This window comes from Papio anubis, chromosome 4, assembly GCF_008728515.1.
Source record: "Papio anubis isolate 15944 chromosome 4, Panubis1.0, whole genome shotgun sequence".
Classification (NCBI taxonomy): domain Eukaryota; kingdom Metazoa; phylum Chordata; class Mammalia; order Primates; family Cercopithecidae; genus Papio; species Papio anubis.
The window spans coordinates 128656623-128680370 of record NC_044979.1 but is presented as its reverse complement, the minus strand read 5'-3'; the positions used below and the strand labels follow the sequence as shown (position 1 = coordinate 128680370).

Below are 23748 nucleotides of genomic sequence, written 5' to 3'. Positions count from 1 at the left end.
GCATCCTGCTCATTTTTGTAAGTAAAGCATAATGGCTACATGGATTTACAGTTTTCTTCTGTCATTCTAATTAGATCTGAGATGGTCATGATGGGATAATTCTGGAGAAAATACAGTTAAAAAGCTGGGTATATTTTTAAAATCTATATGCTAATAAAAACCTTATAAATAATAGCACGTGGTCTTAACTTTACTTCATTTGCACCATAATTGTTGCATACCTGGCTGTTTGTTCATGCCAAGCCTAATAATGACTGGGACGTACCATGGTATACAGTCAGACCTGGGTTCCAGCTTGGCGAATAATTTGCCATGTCGCAATATATTAAGGAAGTTATTTATCCCTTTTGGGCCTCAGTTTCCTTATGTGTAAAATTCTAGAACTGAAATGTTCCTTTAACCTTATGATTTGTTGCAGCAAGTGTAAGGGATTGCAAAAAAGATTTTGATTCATTCATCAACGAGAGTGTGAAGTGATGATAGAGGCAGATGAAATAGCTGATCAATAAAGAGAGTGGATTAGAAGAGCAAGGGTCAAAGGGAAAAAACAGGTGAACTTTGTATTTTTAGTTTTTTTAAAATGTAGTCAAACCTTATTATAACACTGGAACCAGAAGGAAAAACTAATGTTCTAATCCTAGGAAAGCATTAGCTATCTGGGGTTTTATTGAGAAAGTTTTAGCAGGATCAGTCAATGCACATTTATTGAGTGCTTAATATGCTTGTAGTATGTTGTTATATACTATGGAGAAACTGAAAAAGATAAGATATAGTCAATACGTCCCAAGAACTCACAACTAATTACACTTATAGAATCTAATTACAGCCATAATTACCTTATTGGCAATCTAAAATTCATTAATTCATTCAGAAGTCTCTAGTTTCAGGGAGCTCACAGTCTACTGGAAAAACAAAGTAACCATGTAGTGTGAGACATGATATGATAGGGTATGTACGAGGGCACTAGGAAGTACACCTGTGTCGTATGTGGTAGAGAGCTGTCAGGAAAGCTGTGCAGGAGAGATGGCATTAAAGTGGTGGAATGTTGAAGGATGAGTGAGAGTCATCAGGCAGAGAGACATGCAAAAGCTGCAGTGCATGTGGAGGCTCAAACAAGGAAGGGATGCTTCAGTTGGATGACGGTGGCACTGAGTGAGTGTGTGGGGAGTGTGGGGGTGGTGGGTGGTGAAACAGGCTGGGGAGCAGACAAGGGCTGGGTCAGGAAGGGCCTTGTACTAACATTATGATGAGGATTTTTAATTTTTTTTGGAAAAAGTAGAAAGTTGTGGAAGAGTTTTAAGCAAGGGAACATCATAAGTATATTTGCATTTTTGAAAGATGGTTCCTGGCTGGGAGCGGTGGCTCACACCTGTAATCCCGATGTTTTGGGAGGCTGAGGCGGGTGGATCACCTGAGGTTGGGAATTTGAGACCAGACTGGCCAACATGGTGAAGCCCTGTCACTACTAAAAAATACAAAAATTAGCCGGGCGTGGTGACACATGCCTGTAATCCCAGCTACTTGAGAGGCTGAGGCAGGAGAATTGCTTGAACCTGGGAGGTGGATGTTGTAGTGAGCCGAGATTGTGCCACTGTACTGCAACCTGGGCAATAGAGTGAGACTCCATCTTAAAAAAAAAAAAAGAAAGATAATTCCTGAGACAAGACAAGTTAGTGATTGAACTAATTGAAGGAAGTCAGAACTCAGACCATTTAGGAGGCTATAGAGTTCATATGAGAAAGGAAGAGGGTGAGGATTAAACTGATTTTTTTTTTTCCCTAATTATCAGCAGGGAAAAAATGGAGGGAAATCAAGTAAAGGGAGATGAAAGAGGAAGAATTGATAGGACTTTACCAGTTACTGATGGAGAGGTTAAGGGAGAAACTACATAAAAGTTCCCTGGTTTTGAGCTTGAGAATCAGAGAGAAAGTGGTTCATTGACCAATGGAGGAAAGGGAAGAGTAGAAGAGATTTACTAGGGAAGGTAGGTTCCATTCAGTGTTTGTTGAATGTGACATGCCGGTGAACATCCAGATAGAGTTGTCCCTTAGCTTTTAAATGATCAAGTCTGAGATAGGGATAGAAGTCTTGGTTGCAAATCAATTTGAGTCATTACAGTGTGAGTGGGAGCTGACTGCAGATGAAGCAGGGTAAGTGTAGGAGTGTGAGTAAGGGAATGCAGTGCTGTAAATTAATCTTTGGTCACCGCTTTGTGATGTTGCTTTTGAAACATAAGTTTGAATACAGAGTTGACTTTTTAAAATCTGGGCTTTTCTATTTTGTGTCATTGATTACTGTTAGTGTTCTAACAGTTAATATCTGTAGGACTCTTTCTTTCCAAAGACTTGGAAAAACTGTTTTTCCTCTCTGCTATGAATTTTGTAATCATTTTGTTGATTGCAGAATATCTTGTTGAGGCAGTGATTGAAATTGCAAAGTTTTTTTCTTCGCTCCCAGATTACTTTCTTTCTGTTTATTCATAGTTCCTTGTTTCATTTTTGATGTTTATTTGTTGACTGTTTGCTTTATTTCAGATGACTTTGTAGGTATTTTAAGGAGATTTAAGAAAGGTTTCACTAGTTGCCTGTTCGTCTATAAATTCCTTGCTTAGGCCGGGTGTGGTGGCTCATGCCTGTAAATCCGGCACTTTGGGAGGCCGAGGCGGGCTAATCACGAGGTCAGGAGATCAAGATCATCCTGGCTAACACGGTGAAACCCTGTCTCTACTAAAAATACAAAAAATTAACCAGGTGTGGTGGTGGGCGCCTATAGTCCCAGCTACTTGGGAGGCTGAGGCAGGAGAATGGCGTGAAACCAGGAGGCGGAACTTGCAGCGAGCCGAGATTCTGCCACTGCACTCCAGCCTAGGTGACAGAGCAAGTCTCAAAAAAAAAAAAAAAAAATTCCTTGCTTTGTATTTTATCTGTTCATGTACCTGCTGCATATTAAATGATGAATGGGTTTTAATTTTTGCTTTAAAGGAACTTAAGTAGTCTGGTGAGGTAAACTAACCACACAATACAGTGGTATGTGTGCAAACTGATGTGTTTTTAACCAAACACTTTGAGGTTACAGAAGAGGGAACAATTGATTTTTGTGCGGAAAAGATGGAAAAAGGCAGTCAGGGACAGGTTGACTGAGGAGATATGTGTAAAAGAGAGAAAGCGGCATGGTCCTGGAGGTGGTACCATGAGCAGAGGCCGGGTGTGGAGGGGCCTGATGTCAATGGGGAATGGTTCTCAGGGGGTCAGGCTGCATGGGAGGAGTGCTGGGAGGTGAAGGCAAAGGTGGAGGGTGAGCAGGAGACAGTGAAGGAAGGGTATCCTGGGCCCCTGTTCTTTAAAAGCCCCTTCACATGTTTCCACGTGATTGCCCCAGCAGTGCTGTGAGAGAGAACTTGCAGGTGTCCCTTTTTCTTTTGCATTTTGTCCCCAGTCTGTCTTCTTCCTTTCGTAATTTCTACTCTAACTACTTGTGAAGAAGGGTTTGATTATCATTATCTCTATTTTATGGATGAGAGAACTGATGCTCAGTGATTTATCTAGTGCCATGTGACTCAGAAAAAAACTGATTCCAGACTAGAGCCCAGGTCTTCTGACTCTAATACACCAGGCTTCTTTTACATTAATTCAGTGCCATCTTCTCTTCTACTTTTTCTATTCAGTTACTTTTCATTCTAAAGGTTATGAGGGGCTGGGTGTGGTGGTTCATGTTTGTAATTCCAGCACTTTGAGAGGCTGAGGTAGGAGGATCACTTGAGGCCAGAGGTTCGAGACCAGCCTGGGCATCGTAAGGAGGCTCTGTCTCTACAAAAAAGAAAGAAAGAAACAAACAAAAAATTAGCCAGGCATGGTTGCATGCCCCTGTAGTCCTAGCTACTTAGGAGGCTGAGATGGGAGGATCACTTGAGCCCAGGAGTTGGAGGCTACAGTGAGCTATGTGCCATTGTACTCTAGCCTGGGTGACAGAGTGAGACCCTGTCTCAAAAAAAAAAAAAAAAAAAAAAAAGTTACAAGGTTGATAGAAAAATGGCAAAAACTTGAGTTACCAAATAAGAGTATAAAATTTGAACAAATTTGCTTTCTTTGTTCCTCATGGTGGGTGCTCTAAACGGATTGTAAACATGAGCTTGATGAATCTAGAAGAGAAATAGTTTAGCCAACAATGACTTTCTGATTTATAGGTCTGAGAAGTTTGGAACTTGGTAACTTAAATTTTTTATTTTGTTTTGTTTCATTTTAACTCTTTATTATGAAAAATTTCAAACATATCCAAAATAGAGACAGCTATATGAGCCCTCAAGTACCCATCACCCAACTTCAACAATAAGCTCATAGCAGTCTAATTTCATATATACCCTCCACACATGTTTGCTCTCATATATTTCTGAAGTAAAACCGAGACGTCATTTCATTTAACTTGAACCTTCACAGATGTTATGCTTTAGTTTAACCTGTGCTCCTATCTCCATTTGTGTTCTAGGCATTAGGTCCAGTTCTTGGTATGGTTTTTTTGAAGTTTACTGCTCCTTTAAGAAGTGAGTGTCAGCTGACTTTCAAAGATTGTCAGTTGTGTGTACCATATTCTTCTTACCATTTGCTACTCGTTAGTGGGTCTAGTGCCAGACCCTAACGTGCAGCTAGGAAAAGGTGTTCCCATGTTGGTGCTCTGACCATGAGCTGACATAAGAATGGATCTTGCAACAATGGTTTCATTTACGTCAGATTTGAAGTTTCTACTGCATGGCAAAGCTGTCATTCAAAATCTGTCTCTGTGCATTTATTCATTGGCAAGTTCAAGCATGCGATAAAATTATTTTTCCTTTTGCTAACAGGCTAGAAGTAAATGGAGAAACCAGATACAGACTGGACTTTAGTCAGCAGGCACAGTGGTATTGGCTGTTGCTGTTTGCCACGTTGGTTGGCATCATGAATGGGCATGAGAGGCAAGGAACTAGTGATTAACAAAGGAAAGACAGTTTTTAGGGGTGTTGTTACATTCCTGTAATTTATCTTTTGCTAGAATATGTTCCCAGCATCTCTTTGGACCTAGAATATAACTCCTGATTATAACAGCAGGGAGTGGTGAACGTGCTCTCGAGTGTGTGTACCTGGGCCTATGTGTGTGCACTGGGTGTTGGGCATGGCCTTGCTGGCTACTGACCTCTGTATCTCTACTTTTGTTGACTGATCCTGTTTTTGGTTAGCAATCTTACTTTATAAAATTTGCAAATATGTAAGTAGAGAAATGTAATGTCAGCACTCTCTTCTCTAAGGCATTATTTCTGGGAGTCTATTTCATTTGGCCTGCTGGGAAAGAGCAGTTCTATTAATAGTGATTCCTCAGATATGTATATAGCAGTGTTTCAGTGCTTTTTCTTTCCCCTGGCGATAAAACTAAGCCTGAACATTCTGGTATTCTTTTTTTCTTTTTTCTTTTTTTTTTTTTTGAGATGGAGTTTCACTCTTGTTGCCCAGGCTGGGGTGCAGTGGTGCGATCTTGGCTCACCACAACCTCCACCTCCTGGGTTCAAGCAATTCTCAAGCCTCAGCTTCCTGAGTAGCTGGGATTACAAGCATGTGCCCCCATGCCTGGCTAATTTTGTATTTTTAGTAGAGACGGGGTTTCGCCATGTTGGCCAGGCTGATCTCAAACTCCTGACCTCAGGTGATCCGTCCCCGCCTCGGCCTCCCAAAGTGCTGGGATTACAGGTGTGAGCCACCGCACCTGGCCCATTCTGGTATTCTTTTTAGATCAGCCTTAGCTCTGTAAATGTCCTAGTTGAGAAAATGTTGATCTGCTTGTCTGAAAATACAGCAAAGTGGAGTTTAAAAGTAATGGAAAGAGGGCCGGGCACAGTGGCTCATGCCTGTAATCCCAGTGCTTTGGGAGGCTGAGGCGGGTGGATCACCTGAGATCAGGAGTTCAAGGCAAGCCTGGGCAATGTGGTGAAACCTCATCTCTACTAAAAATACAAAAATCAACTGGGTGCAGTGGCACATGCCTGTAATCCCAGCTACTGGGGAGGCTGAGGCAGGAGAATCACTTGAACCCAGAAAGCAGAGTTTGCAGTGAGCCAAGATTGTGCCATTGCACTCCAGCCTGGGTGACAGAAAGAGACTCAGTCTCAATAAATAGATAAATAAATAGAAATAAAAGTAACGTATCGAGGCTGTGTGTGTGTGTGTGTGTGTGTGTGCATGCACATGCACACATGCATGTAAACACACATGCACACAGTGTTTTAGTATATAAGGATAATGGTCAGGCTAGCTTTTACTGTACTTCTTAAATCAAAGGACTACCTGTTTTAGAATTTGAGAAGAATTAGTATGAAGGTGTGAGTGGAGCCTCAAACACTATAGTGTCTCTTATCTAGAAAAAGGTACTTCCCAGTTAGGTTAGGTACCTGTTTTTTGTAGGCTCAGTATACACTGTGAGCTGGTGCTCTGCTAAGTGTGCTCTGGTAGAGGACGGGACATAGACAAAGTCTCTGGGCTTCAGGCATGCAACATCTTTTGGAGTAAAATAAATATGGCACAATGAATAGTGACCTTTGAAGAATAGGTAAGATTTAGAGAAGTCATGAGGAGAATGTGCTACTTGGGCCTCAGTTTGTACATCTATAAAATGAGAGCATTATACGTAGATGATCTAAAGACCCCTCTTAGGACTGATTCTGGAAGTTAAGAAACCTCCAGAAAGAGAAAATTAGGTTTCACAAGCTTAGTGAAAAATAATGAGAATGTTTTTGGAGAAGCCAAAATCCCTTTCTTTTCCCTTTTTAGTATCCCTCACAAGGCCTTTGATCATTTACTTGTATTCAGATATCTTGAAGGACTATGGAACATACCCTCCCACTATTAATTAACATACGTTTAGCTAATGCCTTTTAATGTTTAAAATACAACAGAAATTAAAAGTTGAAGAAAATCACTCAAATTTGTGTCAGTTGACAACTAACAAGTATGCTTGAGTATATGGCAAGGTGTTCTTTGCCCTAAATTATCCCTTAGTAAAGAGGGAGTTGCTTTCATTTGAGTCCTTATGAAACCTCTGAAGGTGAGGGGTGCCTTCTCAATTGCTTTACTTTGAACAACAAACTACTGTTTTGGGATGATAAGCTATTATCATCAATTAGTGCTACTTTTTGGATGCCTGTAGGGATCTCCTGACAGGAGCAGTAGAAAAAGAGGCAGAGAAATTTAACATAGTTTGCTGTTGAATGCCTTAAAATAAGCCTTTTTTTTTTTTAGATGGAGTCTCATTCTGTCGCCCAGGCTGGAGTGCAGTGGTGCAATCTCAGCTCCTGCAACCTCTGCCTCCTGGGTTCAAGCAGTTATCTGCCTCAGCCTCCCGAGTAGCTGGGATTACAGGAACCCACCACTATGCCTGGCTAATTTTTGTATTTTTAGTAGAGATGGGGTTTCACCATCTTGGCCGGGCTGGTCTTGAACTCCTGACCTTGTGATCCACCCGCCTCAGCCTCCCAGAGTGCTGGGATTACAGGCGTGAGCCACTGCGCCCAGCCCAAAATAAGACTTTAAGTGACCATTTGGAAAACAAATATCAGACTTTGAGCAGAGGAATGGAACAATCTTTTTAATTAATTAATTAAGTTAGTGTTTAGAGCTGGGGTTTGGCTCTGTTGCTCAGACTGGAGGGCAGTGGTGCAATCATGGCTTACTGCGGTGTCAGCCTCCTGGATATCAGCAATCTTCCCACCTCAGCTTCCCCAGTCCTTTTGTTTTATTAAAAAAAAGAACCCCTCTGGCTGCTGAGTTGAGAATAGACTCTAGTGGGCAGCGGTAGAAGTAAGGATACCTGTCAGTAATCTTGGCGCAAGATGCTAGTAGTGGTAGTGGATGTGTTGAGAAGTAGCTGATTTCTTGAAAGTAGAGCCAACAGAATTTTTTTTTTTTTTGGTCAGATTTGTATGTTGGGTATGAGAAGGAGATGAATCAAATGTTTATTAAATCCTTTATAATCAAGCACACTTCACCCTCCTTTACCTAACAATTCCTCCTCTAAAATTTAGTTTAAGAAAACAATCATGTGTGTAAAGATGTTTGTAAATATAAGAATAGTTATCATAGTAATATATCACAGTAATGAAAATTTTAAAACATGCAAATAATAATAGAGAATCAGCCAAATAAATGCAGGTAAATCCTTTCAGTAGAGTATTATGCAGTCATTAAAATGATCTATAAGTATGTTTTTGGACAAGGAAATGCATTACGAGTATATTTCCAGGTTTAGTTTTTGTATGTATTTTGCTGGGAATTTCAGGTTTCTTCTTTTGTTTTTCAAAATTAGTTTTCAATACTGGGGGTGTTTTAATGGGAAGTCGTTAGAGGGTATCAGAAACTATTGATTGCTGCTTTAGTAATGTAGAAGCTTTTCATGTTAACTTTTGATTGGTGAATATTTTGTATCTCTACTTTTAAAAGTAGTTATCTTGTTTTCCTACAGTTGAATTGTTGCTAAGGAAATTTTATTTTCTTGTGCTCTTTCAGGGAATCAACTAAGGCAATATTTGAAAGAAGTTGAATCATTTATTACCTGTTGCATTCTGACATGTATCAGAAATTGGCAAGTTAAGTGTAATTTAAAATAGTACAAAATATTTATTTTTCCTCATGTATCATATATGTAACCCCCTAAATAAATGGAGTATACTAGAAGAATCATTCCTGTATAACTGTCGGTATAAATGGTTGAAATGAAATCAACCATATTGAATTCATAAGCTTATTGGATCCATAAGAACACTTCTCTTTCATTCACTGAATGAGTTTGGTTTGCTTTGTTCAGATTTTAAATGAATTTTTATTTAAGTGTTCATAAGATGGAAAATACAAGACTGTTTTTCTAGGATCATTTCTCTGTAAGTTGTTTGCTTCATATGTTTCTGTCACCATTGAATCTATTATCTGTTCAATCAGAAACATTAATTGGAAGAATGAGGATCACAAACTCCTGTTTTTGGTCCTCTCCTGCCATCTGTCTTCCTCCTTCCCCCATGTTTCCCCTCAAATCTCTTCTGATTAAAAAAAAACATTTTTGAAATTACTACATAATAAAATAGAATTTTTTGTGCACAGTTCTGTGACTTTTGATACATATATTGAGTCATGTAGCAGTCACAATACAGAATAGTTCCATCATCTCAGTTATATCCCTTTATAGTCACACAGTTCCCTGGCATCCACTGATCTATAGTTTTGTCTTTTTGAGGATGTTTTATGAAAGGAATAATTTTGAGACTGGCTTCTTTTTTTTTTTTTTCCTTTTTTTTGAGACAGAGTGCTCTGTTGCATGAGCTGGAGATGCAGTGGCATAATCTCAGCTCACTGTAAGCTCTGCTTCCCGGGTTCATGCCATTCTCCTGCATCAGCCTCCCAAGTAGCTGGGACTGCAGGAGCCCACCACCATGCCTGGCTAATTTTTTTTTTGTATTTTTAGTAGAGCCGGGGTTTTCACCGTGTTAGCCAGGATGGTCTTAGATCTCCCCGACCTGCGTGATCTGCCTGCCTCGGCCTCCCAAAGTGCTGGGATTACAGGCGTGAGCCACCGCGCCTGTCTGAGACTGGCTTCTTTCACACAGCATAATGCCTTTGAGATTCATCCAAGTTGTTGCACATATCAAGAGTTTGTTCCTTTTTATTGCTGAATACTATTCCAGCAGTGAAAATGTCACACTTTGTCCAAATTAACTCATGGGATAATTTCTAGATTTTGGTGATTATGACTAGAGCTGCTATAAACATTTATGTACAGGTTTTGGGTGAATAGGATTTCATTTACTAGGATAAATACTCAGGAATGCCATTGTTGTATGGTAAGTATATATTTACATTTATTGGAGTCTGCGAAACTCTTTTTCACAGTAGATATATCTATCATTGGGCATTCCCAGTAGCAAAATGTGGCAGTTCCAGTTGCTTTTTATCAGCACGGGTCAGTATATTTTAGCCATTCTAGTAAGTGTTTAGTGGTTTTTTAAAACAGTATTATTGAGATAAAATCCACATACCATAAAATTCTGTACTGTCCAGGTTTAGAATATTTTATCACTTCAAAAAGAATACCCATGCTCATTACTAGTCACTCCTTGGGAGGCCAAGGTGGGCGGATCACGAGGTCAAGAGATCGAGACCATCCTGGCCAACATTGTGAAACCCCATCTCTACTAAAAAATACAAAAATTAGCTGGGCATGGTGGCACACATCTGTAGTCCCAGCTGCTCGGGAGGCTGAAGCAGGACAATTGCTTGAATCTGGGAGGCGGAAGTTGCAGTGAGCCGAGATTGCACCACTGCACTCCAGCCTGGGTGACAGTGCGACACTCTGTCTCAAACAAACAAACAAAAAACCTAGTCACTCCTCATCTTCCCCCACCCTCCAGCTCCAGGCAACTATTAATTTTACTGTCTACAGATTTGCCTATTCTGGACATTTCATGTAAATGGGATCATATAGTAAGTAGTCTTTCATGAGTGACTGCTATCATTTAACATCTTTTTTTTTTTTTTTTTTTTTTTTTTTGTATTTTTAGTAGAGACGGGATTTCACTGTGTTAGCCCGGATGGTCTCGATCTTCTGACCTCGTGATCTGCCTATCTCAGCCTCCCAAAGTGCTGGAATTACAGGCGTGAGCCACCGCACCTGGCCCTCACTTAACAGCTTTAAGTGATAGAAGTGGATGCAAGGTTTATCCATGTTGTAGCGTGTATTTGTTCGTTTTTGTGGCTGAATAATACTGTATTTTGTGGATATAACACATTTTGCTTATCCATTTATCAGTTCATGGACATTTTGGTTGTTTCTACTTTTTGGCTATGACTAACAATGCTGTAAACATAGGTGTACAAATTCTTATGTGGAGATGTGTTTCAGTACTCTTGGGTAGAATTTCTTGATCACATGGTAACTATTTTTTTTTATTTATTTTGTTTCTTATTAAATTTTTTTTTTTTTTGAGACAGGGACTCACTCTGTTCCCCAGGCTGGAGATATGGTGTGATTATGGCTCACTGTAGCCTGCACCTCCTGGGCTCAAGTAATCCTCCCACCTCAGCCTCCTGAGTAGCTGGGACCACAGGCACGCACCACCATGCCTGGTTAATTTTTAAGTTATTTTTTGTAGAGATGAGGTCTCATACTGTGTTGCCCATGCTTGTCTCACACTCCTGGGCTCAAGTGATTCTCCCACCTCAGCAGTAACTCTGTGTTTAGCCTTTTGAGGAAAACTGTCAGTGTGTTTTCTAAAGTGGTTGCACCATTTTATAATCCCTTCAGCAGTGTATGAGGGTTCTAATTTAACCACATTTTATCAACATTTGTTACTGCCCACGTTGTCATCTAGTGGGTGTCACGTGGTATCTCATCGTGATTTTGATTTGTATTTTCCTAGACTGATGATGTGGAGCATCTTTTCCTGTGCTTATTGACCATTTGCATATATTCTTTGGGGAAATACGTATTCTGATTCTTTGCCCATTTTTAAATTATCTTTTTATTGTTGAATTGTAATAGTTCTTTATGTGTTCTGGACACAAATCCCTTATCAGGCATATAATTGGCAGATATTTTCTCCCATTTTTTGGTTTGTCTTTGACTTTCTTGGTGGTGTCCTTTGAAGCACAAAATTTTTTAATTTTGATGGAGTCCAGTTTGTCCATTTTTGGTGGTGGTGGTTGTACTTTTGGTGTTGTGTCTAGGAAACCACTACTTAACCCAAGGCCATGAAGATTTACACCTTTGTTTTGTTCTAAGAGTTTTATAGTTTTAGCTCATATATTTAGGTCTGATTCATTTTGAATTGATTTTTAAGAACAGTATATGGTAGGTATCCAGCTTCATTCTTTTGCATGTGGATATCCAGTTGCCTGAGCACCATTTGCTGAGAAGACTCTTATTTCCTCACTGAATTGTCTTGGTACCCTTGTCAAAAATCAATTTCCCATAAACATTGTATTTCTGGATAATTCTGTTCTATTCATCTGTGTGTCCATTTTTATGCCAGTACTACATTGTCTTATGATTATAGCATTTGGTTTTGAAATTGGGAAATGAGGGTCCTCCAACTTTGTTCTTTTTTAAGATTGTTTTAGCTAGAATGAGATTTTATACACATAAATTGGAGAAAGTAACTCCGTGCTTGAAGTAGTCAAATCAGTGATACCTGATTACATCTACCATAAAATTCATATCTCTAACTTGACCCACAAGATTTATGATCTGACCGCTGTCCAGTTTGACCTTTCACCCACTTTTCCTATTGGTCACTGCCTTGCAGCTTCATTGGCCTACTTCCTGCTGCTGCTTTTTTTTTCTGAGACAAGAGTGTCTCTCTCTCACCCAGGAAGGAGTACAGTGGGGTGATCTTGGCTCACTGCAACCTCCGTCTCCCGGATTCAAACAATTCTCCTGCCTCAGCCTCCTGAGTAGCTGGGATTACAGGCATGCACCACCACGGCTGGCTAATTTTTGTATTTTTAGTAGAGACAGAGTTTCACCGTGTCGTCCAGGTTGGTCTCAAACTCTTGACCTCAGGTGATCCACCCGTTTTGGCCTCTCAAAGTGCTGGGATTACAAGCGTGGGCACCGTGCCTGGCCTACTTCCTGCTTCTTGAATGTGTTAAAATGCCTTCCCATTACATGGCTTTTGCATATCCACGTACTTTTTCTTGGAATGCTCTTCTCTTCACTAATTCCTACTCATTGTTCAGGTCTTAGCCTAAATGCCGTTTTAAAAGAAAGACTGTTCTTTTTATATTTATGTATGTATGTATGTATGTATTTATTTATTTTTTGAGACAGAGTCTCGCTCTGTCACCCAGGCTGGAGTGCAGTGGCCGGATCTCAGCTCACTGCAAGCTCCGCCTCCCGGGTTTACGCCATTCTTCTGCCTCAGCCTCCCCTGTAGCTGGGACTATAGGCGCCCGCCATCTCGCCCGGCTAGTTTTTTGTATTTTTTAGTAGAGATGGGGTTTCACCATGTTAGCCAGGATGGTCTTGATCTCCCAGCCTCGTGATCCACCTGTCTCGGCCTCCCAAAGTGCTGAGATTACAGGCTTGAGCCACCGCGCCCGGCCTCTTTTTATTTTTAAAATATTGCTTTATCTTTTCCCAGTTAGAAGAGCAATATAGAAGTCCTTTAGAGCAAGTTTGAAAAATAAAGAAAAGCATGGCTACACACACACACACACACACACACACACACACACACCCACGGAAACCATAGGACAAGCATTAAATGTTGTAGTGCCATCAGATGTCAGTTTGTTATTGGTCCTTTGCGTTTTTCGTTTTTTCTGTTTGGAAGCCTGCAGCGTTTTTCATGCTTAGAATTGCCAAGTTGTGTCCAGATTGGGTCTGTTATCATTTGTTTTGCTCAATAGACGTATAGAGCCTTACATCTATAGTGTCTGTTTACATTCGTGGAAGTTTCTTTCTTTTTTTTTTTTTTTCTGATACGGAGTCTCGCTCTGTTGCCCAGGCTGGAGTGCAGTAGCAGGATCTCAGCTCACTGCAAGTTCCGCCTCCTGGGTTCACACCATTCTCCTGCCTCAGCCTCCCGAGTAGCTGGGACTACAAGCGCCCGCCACCACGCCCGGCTAATTTTTTGTATTTTTAGTAGAGACGGAGTTTCACTGTAGCCAGGATAGTCTCGATCTCCTGACCTCATGATTTGCCCGCCTCAGCCTCCCAAAGTGCTGGGACAGGTGTGAGCCTCCACGCCCAACCGAAAGTTTTCTTTTTTTGAATCTGCAATATGGTTTTACTTTCTTTTCTTTTCTTTTTTTTTTTTTAAGATGGAGTCTCGCTCTGTCACCCAGGCTGGAGTGCAGTGGTCGGATCTCGGCTCACTGCAAGCTCCGCCTCCTGGGTTTACGCCATTCTCCTGCCTCAGCCTCCTGAGTAGCTGGGACCACAGGTGCCCGCCACCTCGCCCGGCTAGTTTTTTTGTATTTTTTGGTAGAGATGGGGTTTCACCGTGTTAGCCAGGATGGTCTTGATCTCCTGACCTTGTGATCTGCCCGTCTCGGCCTTCCAAAGTGCTGGGATTACAGGCTTGAGCCACCGCGCCCAGCCTGGTTTTACTTTCTTTAACCAAAATGTTATTGTATAATAGGATGACTCTTCTCTGTTTTCTACATTATTCTCTTTTGCTGTTGTTTCCTTTTCTTTCTACTTGGCTCCTTTTAAATTGAATATTAGGATAACATCTTAAGTGTGTCTTCTATTATAATGGATACAATGTTGTGCATAGACATTTTAATGCTATATTGCCACCAATTGTCTTAATACTTTTTTCTTTGCAGTTTTTTAAGCTGATATTTTAATCTCAACCTAGTCTTTGTGATTCTTTGTTGAAGCTTTATATAGTGCCTGGCGCAAAACTATGTGCTCAAACATATATTGAATGAATGATTAAATCATACACATGAATAAACAAGAACCAGTTCTTAGTTGTTGTATTCTACTGAGACTGTGGAAGTGTTTCTCTAGTAATGAATTCCTTTTTTTAAAAAAAGCTGTATTGAAGTGTAATTTATATATATAGTATGTGAACCTCCAAAATCTGAGACAGGTATCAGTTAATTTAGAAAGTTTATTTTGCCAAGGTTGGGGAACACGCCTGTGACACAGCCTCAGGAAGTCCTGACGACATGTGCCCAAGGTGGTTGAGATGCAGCTTGGTTTTATACATTTTAGGGAGACATGAGACATCAATCAGTATATGTAAGAAGTACATTGGTTCCGTTTGGAAAGGTGGGACAGCTGGAAGCAAAGGCAGGAAGACTTGAAGTGGGGAAGGGGCTTCCAGGTCACTGATAGGTGAGAGACGCACAGTTGCATGTTTTTAAGTTTCTGATTAGCCTTTCCAAAGGAGGCAATCAGATATGCATCTATCTCAGTGAGCAGAGGGATGACTTTGAATAGAATGGGAGGCAGGTTTGCCATAAGCAGTCCCCAGCTTGACTTTTCCCTTTAGCTTAGTGATTTGGGGGCCCCAATATTTATTTTCCTTTCACAAGTATGAGGGTATAATTCAATAATTTTTTAGTAGATTTTATAGGGTTGTACAACTATGACAGCAGTTCAGTTTTAGAACAGTTCAGTCACTGCAAAAAGTTCCTTCATGTAAGCTTGCACTTAAATCCCTGCTTTTTCACTCTGCTGTCTCTATAAATTTGCCTGGTCATTTAAATGTATGCTGATGTTGCTCTCATATATATGTGTATATGTATATACACACACACTTTTAGGATTGTTTATGTCTATATAAAGTATATATAGTATAAAGTATATGTACTTTATTTAAGTATATATACTTAAAGTGTGCACACACTTTATAATTGTTTTCATTTTTAAGCATGGCTTTCTCGGAGTTGCCTTCCTGTCTGCATAGCTTAGTGATCAGTGGTCACCCAGTGCTTGGATAGTGGTTGCCTCAGACATCTTGAGCCAGTAAGGTGTTCGTCCTCTGCCAGTAGACCTCTGTGGGTAGGCAGCACATACAAAGTTTAGGCTGTTTTCAGATCTGCCCTGTCTTTTACTTTCCACCCAGTCCTTTCATGTCTCCTCTGTGCCTGCATGCCACTTCAGGGTTGGCCAACAAATGTGCCCCACCTGGACTGCAACCTTCGCCTTCTAGAGCTATTCACCCTCTCACTCACCTCCCACCTGCTCCATCTCTTACTCACAATGCAGGTGGGCATGTGTATTCTTACCCACTCCAAACCGAGCAAACTCCCTTCCACCCCAGCAGCAAAACTGTCAGTCCTAATGTTTTGCCTTGCCCTGCTCTGCCTTGCAGAACCTCTGTACCTACTGAATGGGTAGATGAGGTGGGAGTAACCTTACACAGACTCTCATTGTTCTTACCTACCTTTTAGCAGTTTTTCAAGCATAAATGCTTCTCAGGTTGTTGTATTCTTCTGGTGGATTTCCAGAGCACTGAAAGGGTTGTTTTGCCCATTTCACCCAGCTTTATCATTGGTTTTTGGGGAGAGGAATTAACTACCTTCTCACTAGGCTGTACCTGGAAGTCTTCCCTCTCAGAATGTATTTTTTAGTGTAGTTAGTCATTTCCCCAGGTATATTTAGGGTTCTCCAGAAAAACAAACCGAACCCCTGTGTTAGGGTTTTATAGAAAAACAACCAGTAGTCAGGGCAAGGCAAACCATTAGCACTGGCTGCTTTGCTAGTGGGCTGGAAGGGATCTCACTGAATTTAGAGTGGTAGATAACACACATGCCTACTGTGTATATGGGGAGGGGTCGGGGGTAGAGAGAGAAAGAGACTGATTTTTAAGGGATTCATTTATGTGATTGTGGGGCTTTGAAGTCTGAAATTCATAGGGCAGTTGGGCAGAGATGAGTTGATGTTGCAGTCTTGTTCCCAGAGCAAATTGAGGGTCAGGCTGCTATTTCTTGTGGCCCGATAACGAGATGCAGATGAACTGGGGAGAAAGAGAGTTTTTATTTCTGTAACCGGTTACAGGGAGGCCTGGAAATTATCACCAGACCAACTTAAAATTACAAAGCTTTTCTGAGCTTATGTACCTTCTAACCTATATGTCTGCATGTAAGTGTGCATTCATCTAAAGATGTAAGTGATTAACTTATTTTAATCTGTAACTAAAGTCTGAGTCCTGAAGCGCATTTTCTGGAGCCTCAGTAAGTTTACTTAATCTAAATGGGTCTATGTGCTGGGGTGATTACCCTTATCTTGTCTCCTGCTAAATCACAGAGATTTGGGGTGTTCCTTCAGACCTCCAATAAACTTGTTTGTGGAGGCCTGGGGAGTTTCTTCAGACCCCCAATAAAACTTGTTTAATCCTAAATGGGTCCTGTTAAGAATTCCTTCATTATTTTGTCATGCTTTAAGGCCCGGGAAAGGCCTAGGCAAAACTCTTGGTGGGCTTTAGTTACGTTCCAGCCGTTGTATAACAGCACTGGCTTTTTTTTTTTTTTTTTTTTTAGCTTTTAATATTGAACTGAACCACTCAGTCAGTACTGAAACAGTTGTTATGGAGGCCTGCGTTAGTGACCTGGCCTGCCACAGGCTTGACTCCAGATTCTGCTGGGTAGCAGGCTGGACACACAGGCAGGGTTTCCATGATGTAGTTCTTTTCCAGGAAACCTCAGTCTTTGCTCTTAAAACCTTTACCTGTTAGACGAGGCCTTCCTGTGTTACGGAGGGTAATCCACTTTACTAGAAATCTGTTGATTTAAGTGTTAATCACATCTAAAATATACCTTCACAGCCATATCTAGACTGGTGTTTGACCAAACAACTGGGCACCAAAGCCTAGCCAAGTTGACACATAAAATTAACTGCCACACTTGCCTTCTGAGGATTCAGGGTAAATTATTTTGGTATAGATGTAGTCTGGTTGCTGTCTGTTTCCCACGGTGTACCCTTGTTCTGGCTAAACTAGCAGCTCCAGCTGTTTCATATACATGCTTCTGCTTTTGCACATCCATGCCTTTGGTGGTAGTGTACCTGCAGCTTAGAGTGCTTCCTGTGTCCAGATCTTACCTGTCCTTCTGAGGATTAGATCACAGATATTTATACATACAATTTTTTTTGCAGCCTATACAACAGCTCTCCTAAACTTCTTCCTGTCACCTAATTATGCTATGTTCTGTCTTGCCATTGTGCTTTTGCACACAAGTTCCTTTGGTTTAGAATATCCCTCCCTTCTCTTTTCTTTTCTTTTTTAAAGAGGCGGGGTCTCAGTATGTTGCCTGGGCTGGTCTCGAACTCTTGAGCTCAGACGATCCTCCCATCTCGGTCTCCCAAAGAGCTGTGATTACAGGTGTAAGCTGCTGCACCTGGTCCTTTACCTGCACCTGGTCCTTTACCTGATCCTACTTTCTGTAAAACTTTTACAGCTTCCTCAGGTCAATTACATGCTCCTTTTCATTACGCTCCCGTTGTCCCTTTGCATAGTTCCACTGAGGCACTCATCACATTTTATTGTTATTGTTTACATATCTGTCAAAAGACTGTTTTCCAAGAGCAGAGGTTACTCTACTGTTTTCCTTTTCAAAGTTGGTCCTCAGTCGAGCCTGAGTATCTGGTCTGTAGTACCTAAATAAATTGTGGGATAATAAACTGAATCTCTGTTGAAGATTTGGAAGTTGTTTCATGTTTCTTCTATAATTTCTCATTGTTAGAATGTGGAGCTAATAACTGCTTGGAGATGAGGCAAGTCTGAATAGCAGAGATCAGCCTTGAGTTGGACTCCAGACATTCTTGGGCTTATTAAATATTTGGTTGACTCACTGATAGAAATAGTTTTATTTATTTTCCATTCTTTACCAGGTACATAGCTTCAGAATTACTGCATTAACAAAAGCTGTTTCCGATTATAGACATTGATTTATTTTTACTCAAATTTGTCTATACTGTATATACTGAGTAAAACAAATTTTGCTCAAATTTGTTTTAAGAATATCAGAGGATCCTTTGGGAGGCCAAGGTGGGTGGATCATGAGGTCAGGAGATCGAGACCATCCTGGCTAACACAGTGAAACCCCGTCTCTACTAAAAATACAAAAAATTAGCCGGGCATGGTAGCGGGTGCCTGTAGTCCCAGCTACTCGGGAGGCTGAGGCAGGAGAATGACGTGAACCCGGGAGGTGGAGCTTGCAGTGAGCCAAGACCGCGCCACTGCACTCCAGCCTGGGCGACTGAGCGAGACTCCGTCTCAAAAAAAAAAAAAGAATATCAGAGAATCCAAGACTGTTTCAGCTTTTTTCTACCTAAAATGCAGTGGTGGTAACTGGTGACTGATTTGTAAGCAATCTCAATGTAATGATAAAATAACGTTTTCCTTTCTCTACTAGACGTTGGTTATCTTTCTGAAGTAGACTCTCCATGGCCTGAACATTTTCCGAAAATCATTTTGAGCAAAATATCTGTTTAATAACAAGATAACCACATCAAGATGGTTGGAAAGCTGAAGCAGAACTTACTATTGGCATGTCTGGTGATTAGTTCTGTGACTGTGTTTTACTTGGGCCAGCATGCCATGGAATGCCATCACCGGATAGAGGAACGTAGCCAGCCCGTCAAATTGGAGAGCACAAGGACCACTGTGAGAACTGGCCTGGACCTCAAAGCCAACAAAACCTTTGCCTATCACAAAGATATGCCTTTAATATTTATTGGAGGTGTGCCTCGGAGTGGAACCACACTCATGAGGGCCATGCTGGATGCACATCCTGACATTCGCTGTGGAGAGGAAACCAGGGTCATTCCCCGAATCCTGGCCCTGAAGCAGATGTGGTCACGGTCAAGTAAAGAGAAGATCCGCCTGGATGAGGCTGGTGTTACTGATGAAGTGCTGGATTCTGCTATGCAAGCCTTCTTACTAGAAATCATTGTTAAGCATGGGGAGCCAGCCCCTTATTTATGTAATAAAGATCCTTTTGCCCTGAAATCTTTAACTTACCTTGCTAGGTTATTCCCCAATGCCAAATTTCTCCTGATGGTCCGAGATGGCCGGGCATCAGTACATTCGATGATTTCTCGAAAAGTTACTATAGCTGGATTTGACCTGAACAGCTATAGGGACTGTTTGACCAAGTGGAATCGTGCTATAGAGACCATGTATAACCAGTGTATGGAGGTTGGTTATAAAAAGTGCATGTTGGTTCACTATGAACAACTTGTCTTACATCCTGAACGATGGATGAGAACACTCTTAAAGTTCCTTCAGATTCCATGGAACCATTCGGTATTGCACCATGAAGAGATGATTGGGAAAGCTGGGGGAGTGTCTCTGTCAAAGTGAGTAGAAGACACGTTTTTTATTTTGACTCTATATTTAGCTAATAATCTATACGTATGTATGTATGTGTTTTATGTATATATGTGTGTATGTACCTGTGTGTGTATATATAGAAACTGAAGACCTTTTCTGGAACAGATACAGATTCACTGATGAGGTTTCTTTTTTTATTAATTCTCTACTAGTTTATTATGGATTTTCACTTATTTATACTTCATTTTTTCATTTATATATTGTGGCCCTCTTATTTGTTTGATGGATACAAACCCAACTTACAGGCGGTGAAAAGCCTTCTTCAAGGCCTCAGACCTTAATGTTCATCATTCAGTTTTAGTGGCTTCTGATTTCTAATTTCTAGATATTGTTGTTAATGAGGATAGTCGGCTTTTTTGTGGATAAAGGTTAAAATCAGGAAGTGCGTATATCATGTTAATGAGCACATAGTGAATTATAAGCATTTTGAAATTTTTAGTGGTAGAGAAAAATAAAAGCATCATCTAATCTCTTCATTTTATGGACAAGTAGACTGAGTCACAGTAAGATTAAAACAATTTGTTCAGATTTAGATGACAAGACCAGAATTCGAATATGTGTGCCCTGGTCTCCATGAGGTCGTGCTTTTCTCCATGGCATTTTACTACGTATCGTGCTTCCTTTGTCATCTGAAGGATATAACCTCTCTTATTTTTTACAAAAGGCTAGAGGATCTCCAAAATTTGGAAACCTAATCCATACAAGAAGTTCCTTGGATTCAAAACTTCTCAAATGATGATTTTTAGCATTTTGCTGCTTTTCTTATGAAGTGACAACTGGTATACCCTCCCACCTGTCTTGATGACTTATATACCTGGAATGAGGATATAAAAATGGAAACTACTATTAAATTCAGGTGGCATCTCTTCATGAAGAAAAGTTGGCTATAACTATATTTTTGTTTTTTTTCATTTATCAAAGTAATATATAACCCCTGTAAAAAAGAAAAAACAGTATACTTTCCTTGTGTGCCCTTCTTACTTTCACCAAGGAATATCTTCTTTTTTTTTTTTTTTTTTTTTTTTTGAGACGGAGTCTCGCTCTGTCGCCCAGGCTGGAGTGCAGTGGCACAATCTCGGCTCACTGCAAGCTCCGCCTCCCGGGTTCACGCCATTCTCCTGCCTCAGCCTCCCGAGTAGCTGGGACTACAGGCGCCCACCACCGCGCCCGGCTAATTTTTTCTATTTTTAGTAGAGACGGGGTTTCACCATGGTCTCGATCTCCTGACCTTGTGATCCGCCCGCCTCGGCCTCCCAAAGTGCTGGGATTACAGGCGTGAGCCACCGCGCCCGGCCCTCACCAAGGAATATCTTCTTAATTTTTTTTTTTTTTTTTTGCTGTATAGAACTTGTATAGTAAATAGATTTCTTATGTAGATAATCTCAAAGGAACAGCTGCCTGCCTATACCGAGCTTTCAATTATTGATTATAAGTTATGACATACCATCACTGTAGTGGCTCTAGGTTGTTTTTATTGATTCAAAGAAAATTTCAGCTCTGGCTACTCTGATTGCAGTTTATTATTATTTCCAGATAATAGACTATAATTGATTTTTAATCACCTGCATTAGGTATTTCAGTCTTTGTGCTTGTATGTTGGCCCGGCACGGATGCCACCTACATTTACTAATATAAAAGGAGCTGTTAGACCACCAGCCTCTTTAGTAGGGATTAAAGAGATATGCTTAGGTTAAATTTTGGTGCCAATCAGGTAGAGAACATCTTGTGTATATACTTGCTATATTTAAGGTAAGCATAAAGGCCAAGAAAATTCACAGAAATTATATTATGAATTAATGAATTTTAGAAAGCAAAGAGACCTTACTTAGCATTTCAGTATGTGGAATGGAGGCCCTCGAAGGCTCTATGTTTTGTCAAAAATTAATGTGTCACAATCATGAGTAGAAGCTACTAATGCTTATTCCAAGATTTTTGCATTTGGGGTCTTTCTAGTTTGGGGCTATTACAGATAAAAGTTGCTGAGAACATTCTTGTACATTACTTTTGGTGGATATAGCATTCATTTCTTTTAGGTATATACCAATGAATAGAATTGCTGGATGACAAGGGGTGTGTGTGTGTGTGTGTGTGTGTGTGTGTGTGTGTTTGATACTAAGAGTTTTCCAAAGTGTCTCTATCAGTCATGTATGGCTGTACTGTAGATGAACATGTTCTAGTTGCCTCACATCTTTACCAACACTTGGTATTTTAGTATTTTCTGGTAGGCTACAATTGTTTTTTAAAACTTAAAAGCAAAATAATATTTGAACCCATTTTTGAAAGAAAATCTTACCCAGAATTCCAATATAAAACAAGAACTGCTTTGGTTGAGGTGAGTCTAAACTAGACCATATTTCCTTTTTTTTTTTTTCTGAGACGGAGTTTCGCTGTGTCATCCAGGCTGGAGTGCAGTGGCACGGTCTCTGCTCACTGCAACCTCCATCTCCCAGGTTCAAGTGATCCTTCCATCTCAGCCTCCCGAGTAACTGGGATTACAGGTGCGCACCACTGTGCCCAGCTATTTTTTTTTTTTTTTTTTTTGTAGTTTTGGTAGAGCCCACACTGGTCTCAAACCCCTGAGTTCAGGCAATCCATGTACCTCAGCCTCCCAGAGTACTGGGGTTACAGGCGTGAGCCACTATACCTAACCAGCCATACTTCTTTTTTTAAAATTGAATCCCTACTTTCAAAAACTGCTTATTGGGGAATAAGGCAGAAACATACAAAATTATTACATAGTACCAAGTTGTAAATATCCCATGTTCAATATAATGAAGAATTTATCACCCAGAGTCAGTTATCCTATGTGCTTTTCTTTTTATTTAAACATTTTTATTCTGGGAAAATTGTTTAAAATAAATATTTTAATACTTAGTATTACATAGTATTACAATACTTAAATATTTAGGTAGCCTTCAAGGTTTGAAGATGTCACCAGATGGCCTAGGGACACTTATAGAAGTTGTCGAAAATAGAGATATCAGCAGGCTTTCACAGTTCTATCTCTTGTGTTGTTAACTATGAAAGTTAACCTTTACTTTGCTTAGAAATTTCCAATTATTTACTGTCGGGGTGGCATCTCTTGCTTCTCTGGGCAGTTCCAGTTACAGAAAAGTCAGAGGCTCCTGCTCAAATATCTTGAAAAGAAAGTAGAAGTAAAGTTTGAGGCTATTTACGTTGCCCTTTTCTCATGGTTTGTGGATTTTTTTGTGGAATTTTAGTTGTCTCCATCAGGGAACTTTTGGGAAGTTATAAGAGTATACAGTTACTTCTGTTATTAAACTCATTATGATACCATGAAATTACCTGGAACAAATAAAAATCAAGTTTGCTAGGTCAAAAGAGCAAAACCAGAAAAGCAGATTAATGTAACAGTGATGCTTAGACAACAAGTACAGGAATCACAACTACAATTCAGAGACGAGTTCTTATCTACACTTAGAGCAGAAAGAGAATATAGTAACTATTAAACACAAATAAATTAGAATGAAAAAGATAATAGTAGTGATAAGTACAAGAGAACAATAAGAACATTAAAACTGACACCCTACAGCTTCTAATAAGTAAAGCAGACAAAAAAAACCTCTAAATTAGATCAAAAGCAAAGAAAGACTAAATAAATGAGTGAAAATAATGCAAAAAGGTTTTTGGAAATGGAGATATTTTGAGGAAGTAGGAAGAATAATTAGTAATTTATTAAATTTATAACACAGTTTCTTTTTACTATCCAAAGTGAAATTTAGTTTTGTTAAAGAAAAAATTATTCAGTGATACCTGCTAAGGCATGAGGCGGTGTTTATTTAGCACCATTGCAGGAGATACAGGGACCACTGCAATCGGGTCTTGCAGTGGGGGATAGAGATTGGACTTAACTCTGAATACAGCATGGGCAAGTG

At 40.2% G+C, this 23748-nt stretch overlaps 1 protein-coding gene across 6 annotated transcripts in view; it reads left to right on the top strand.

The window, feature by feature from the left end:
- TPST1 (tyrosylprotein sulfotransferase 1) overlaps positions 1-23748 on the top strand; it is a 141419-nt gene that overhangs the window by 12297 nt on the left and 105374 nt on the right. For 5 of the 6 annotated variants that reach the window (XR_001900645.3, XM_031664895.1, XM_031664893.1 and 2 more), the window contains exon 2: positions 18873-19818. Coding sequence is in view for 5 of the 6 variants with exons in the window: in XM_031664895.1 (XP_031520755.1) it covers positions 18974-19818 (845 nt within the window). In the remaining variant the exon portion in view is untranslated. Of the gene's footprint in view, positions 1-10606; positions 10716-18872; positions 19819-23748 lie in introns of those variants that run through there. The other variant, XM_017956668.3, reaches the window with a different exon arrangement.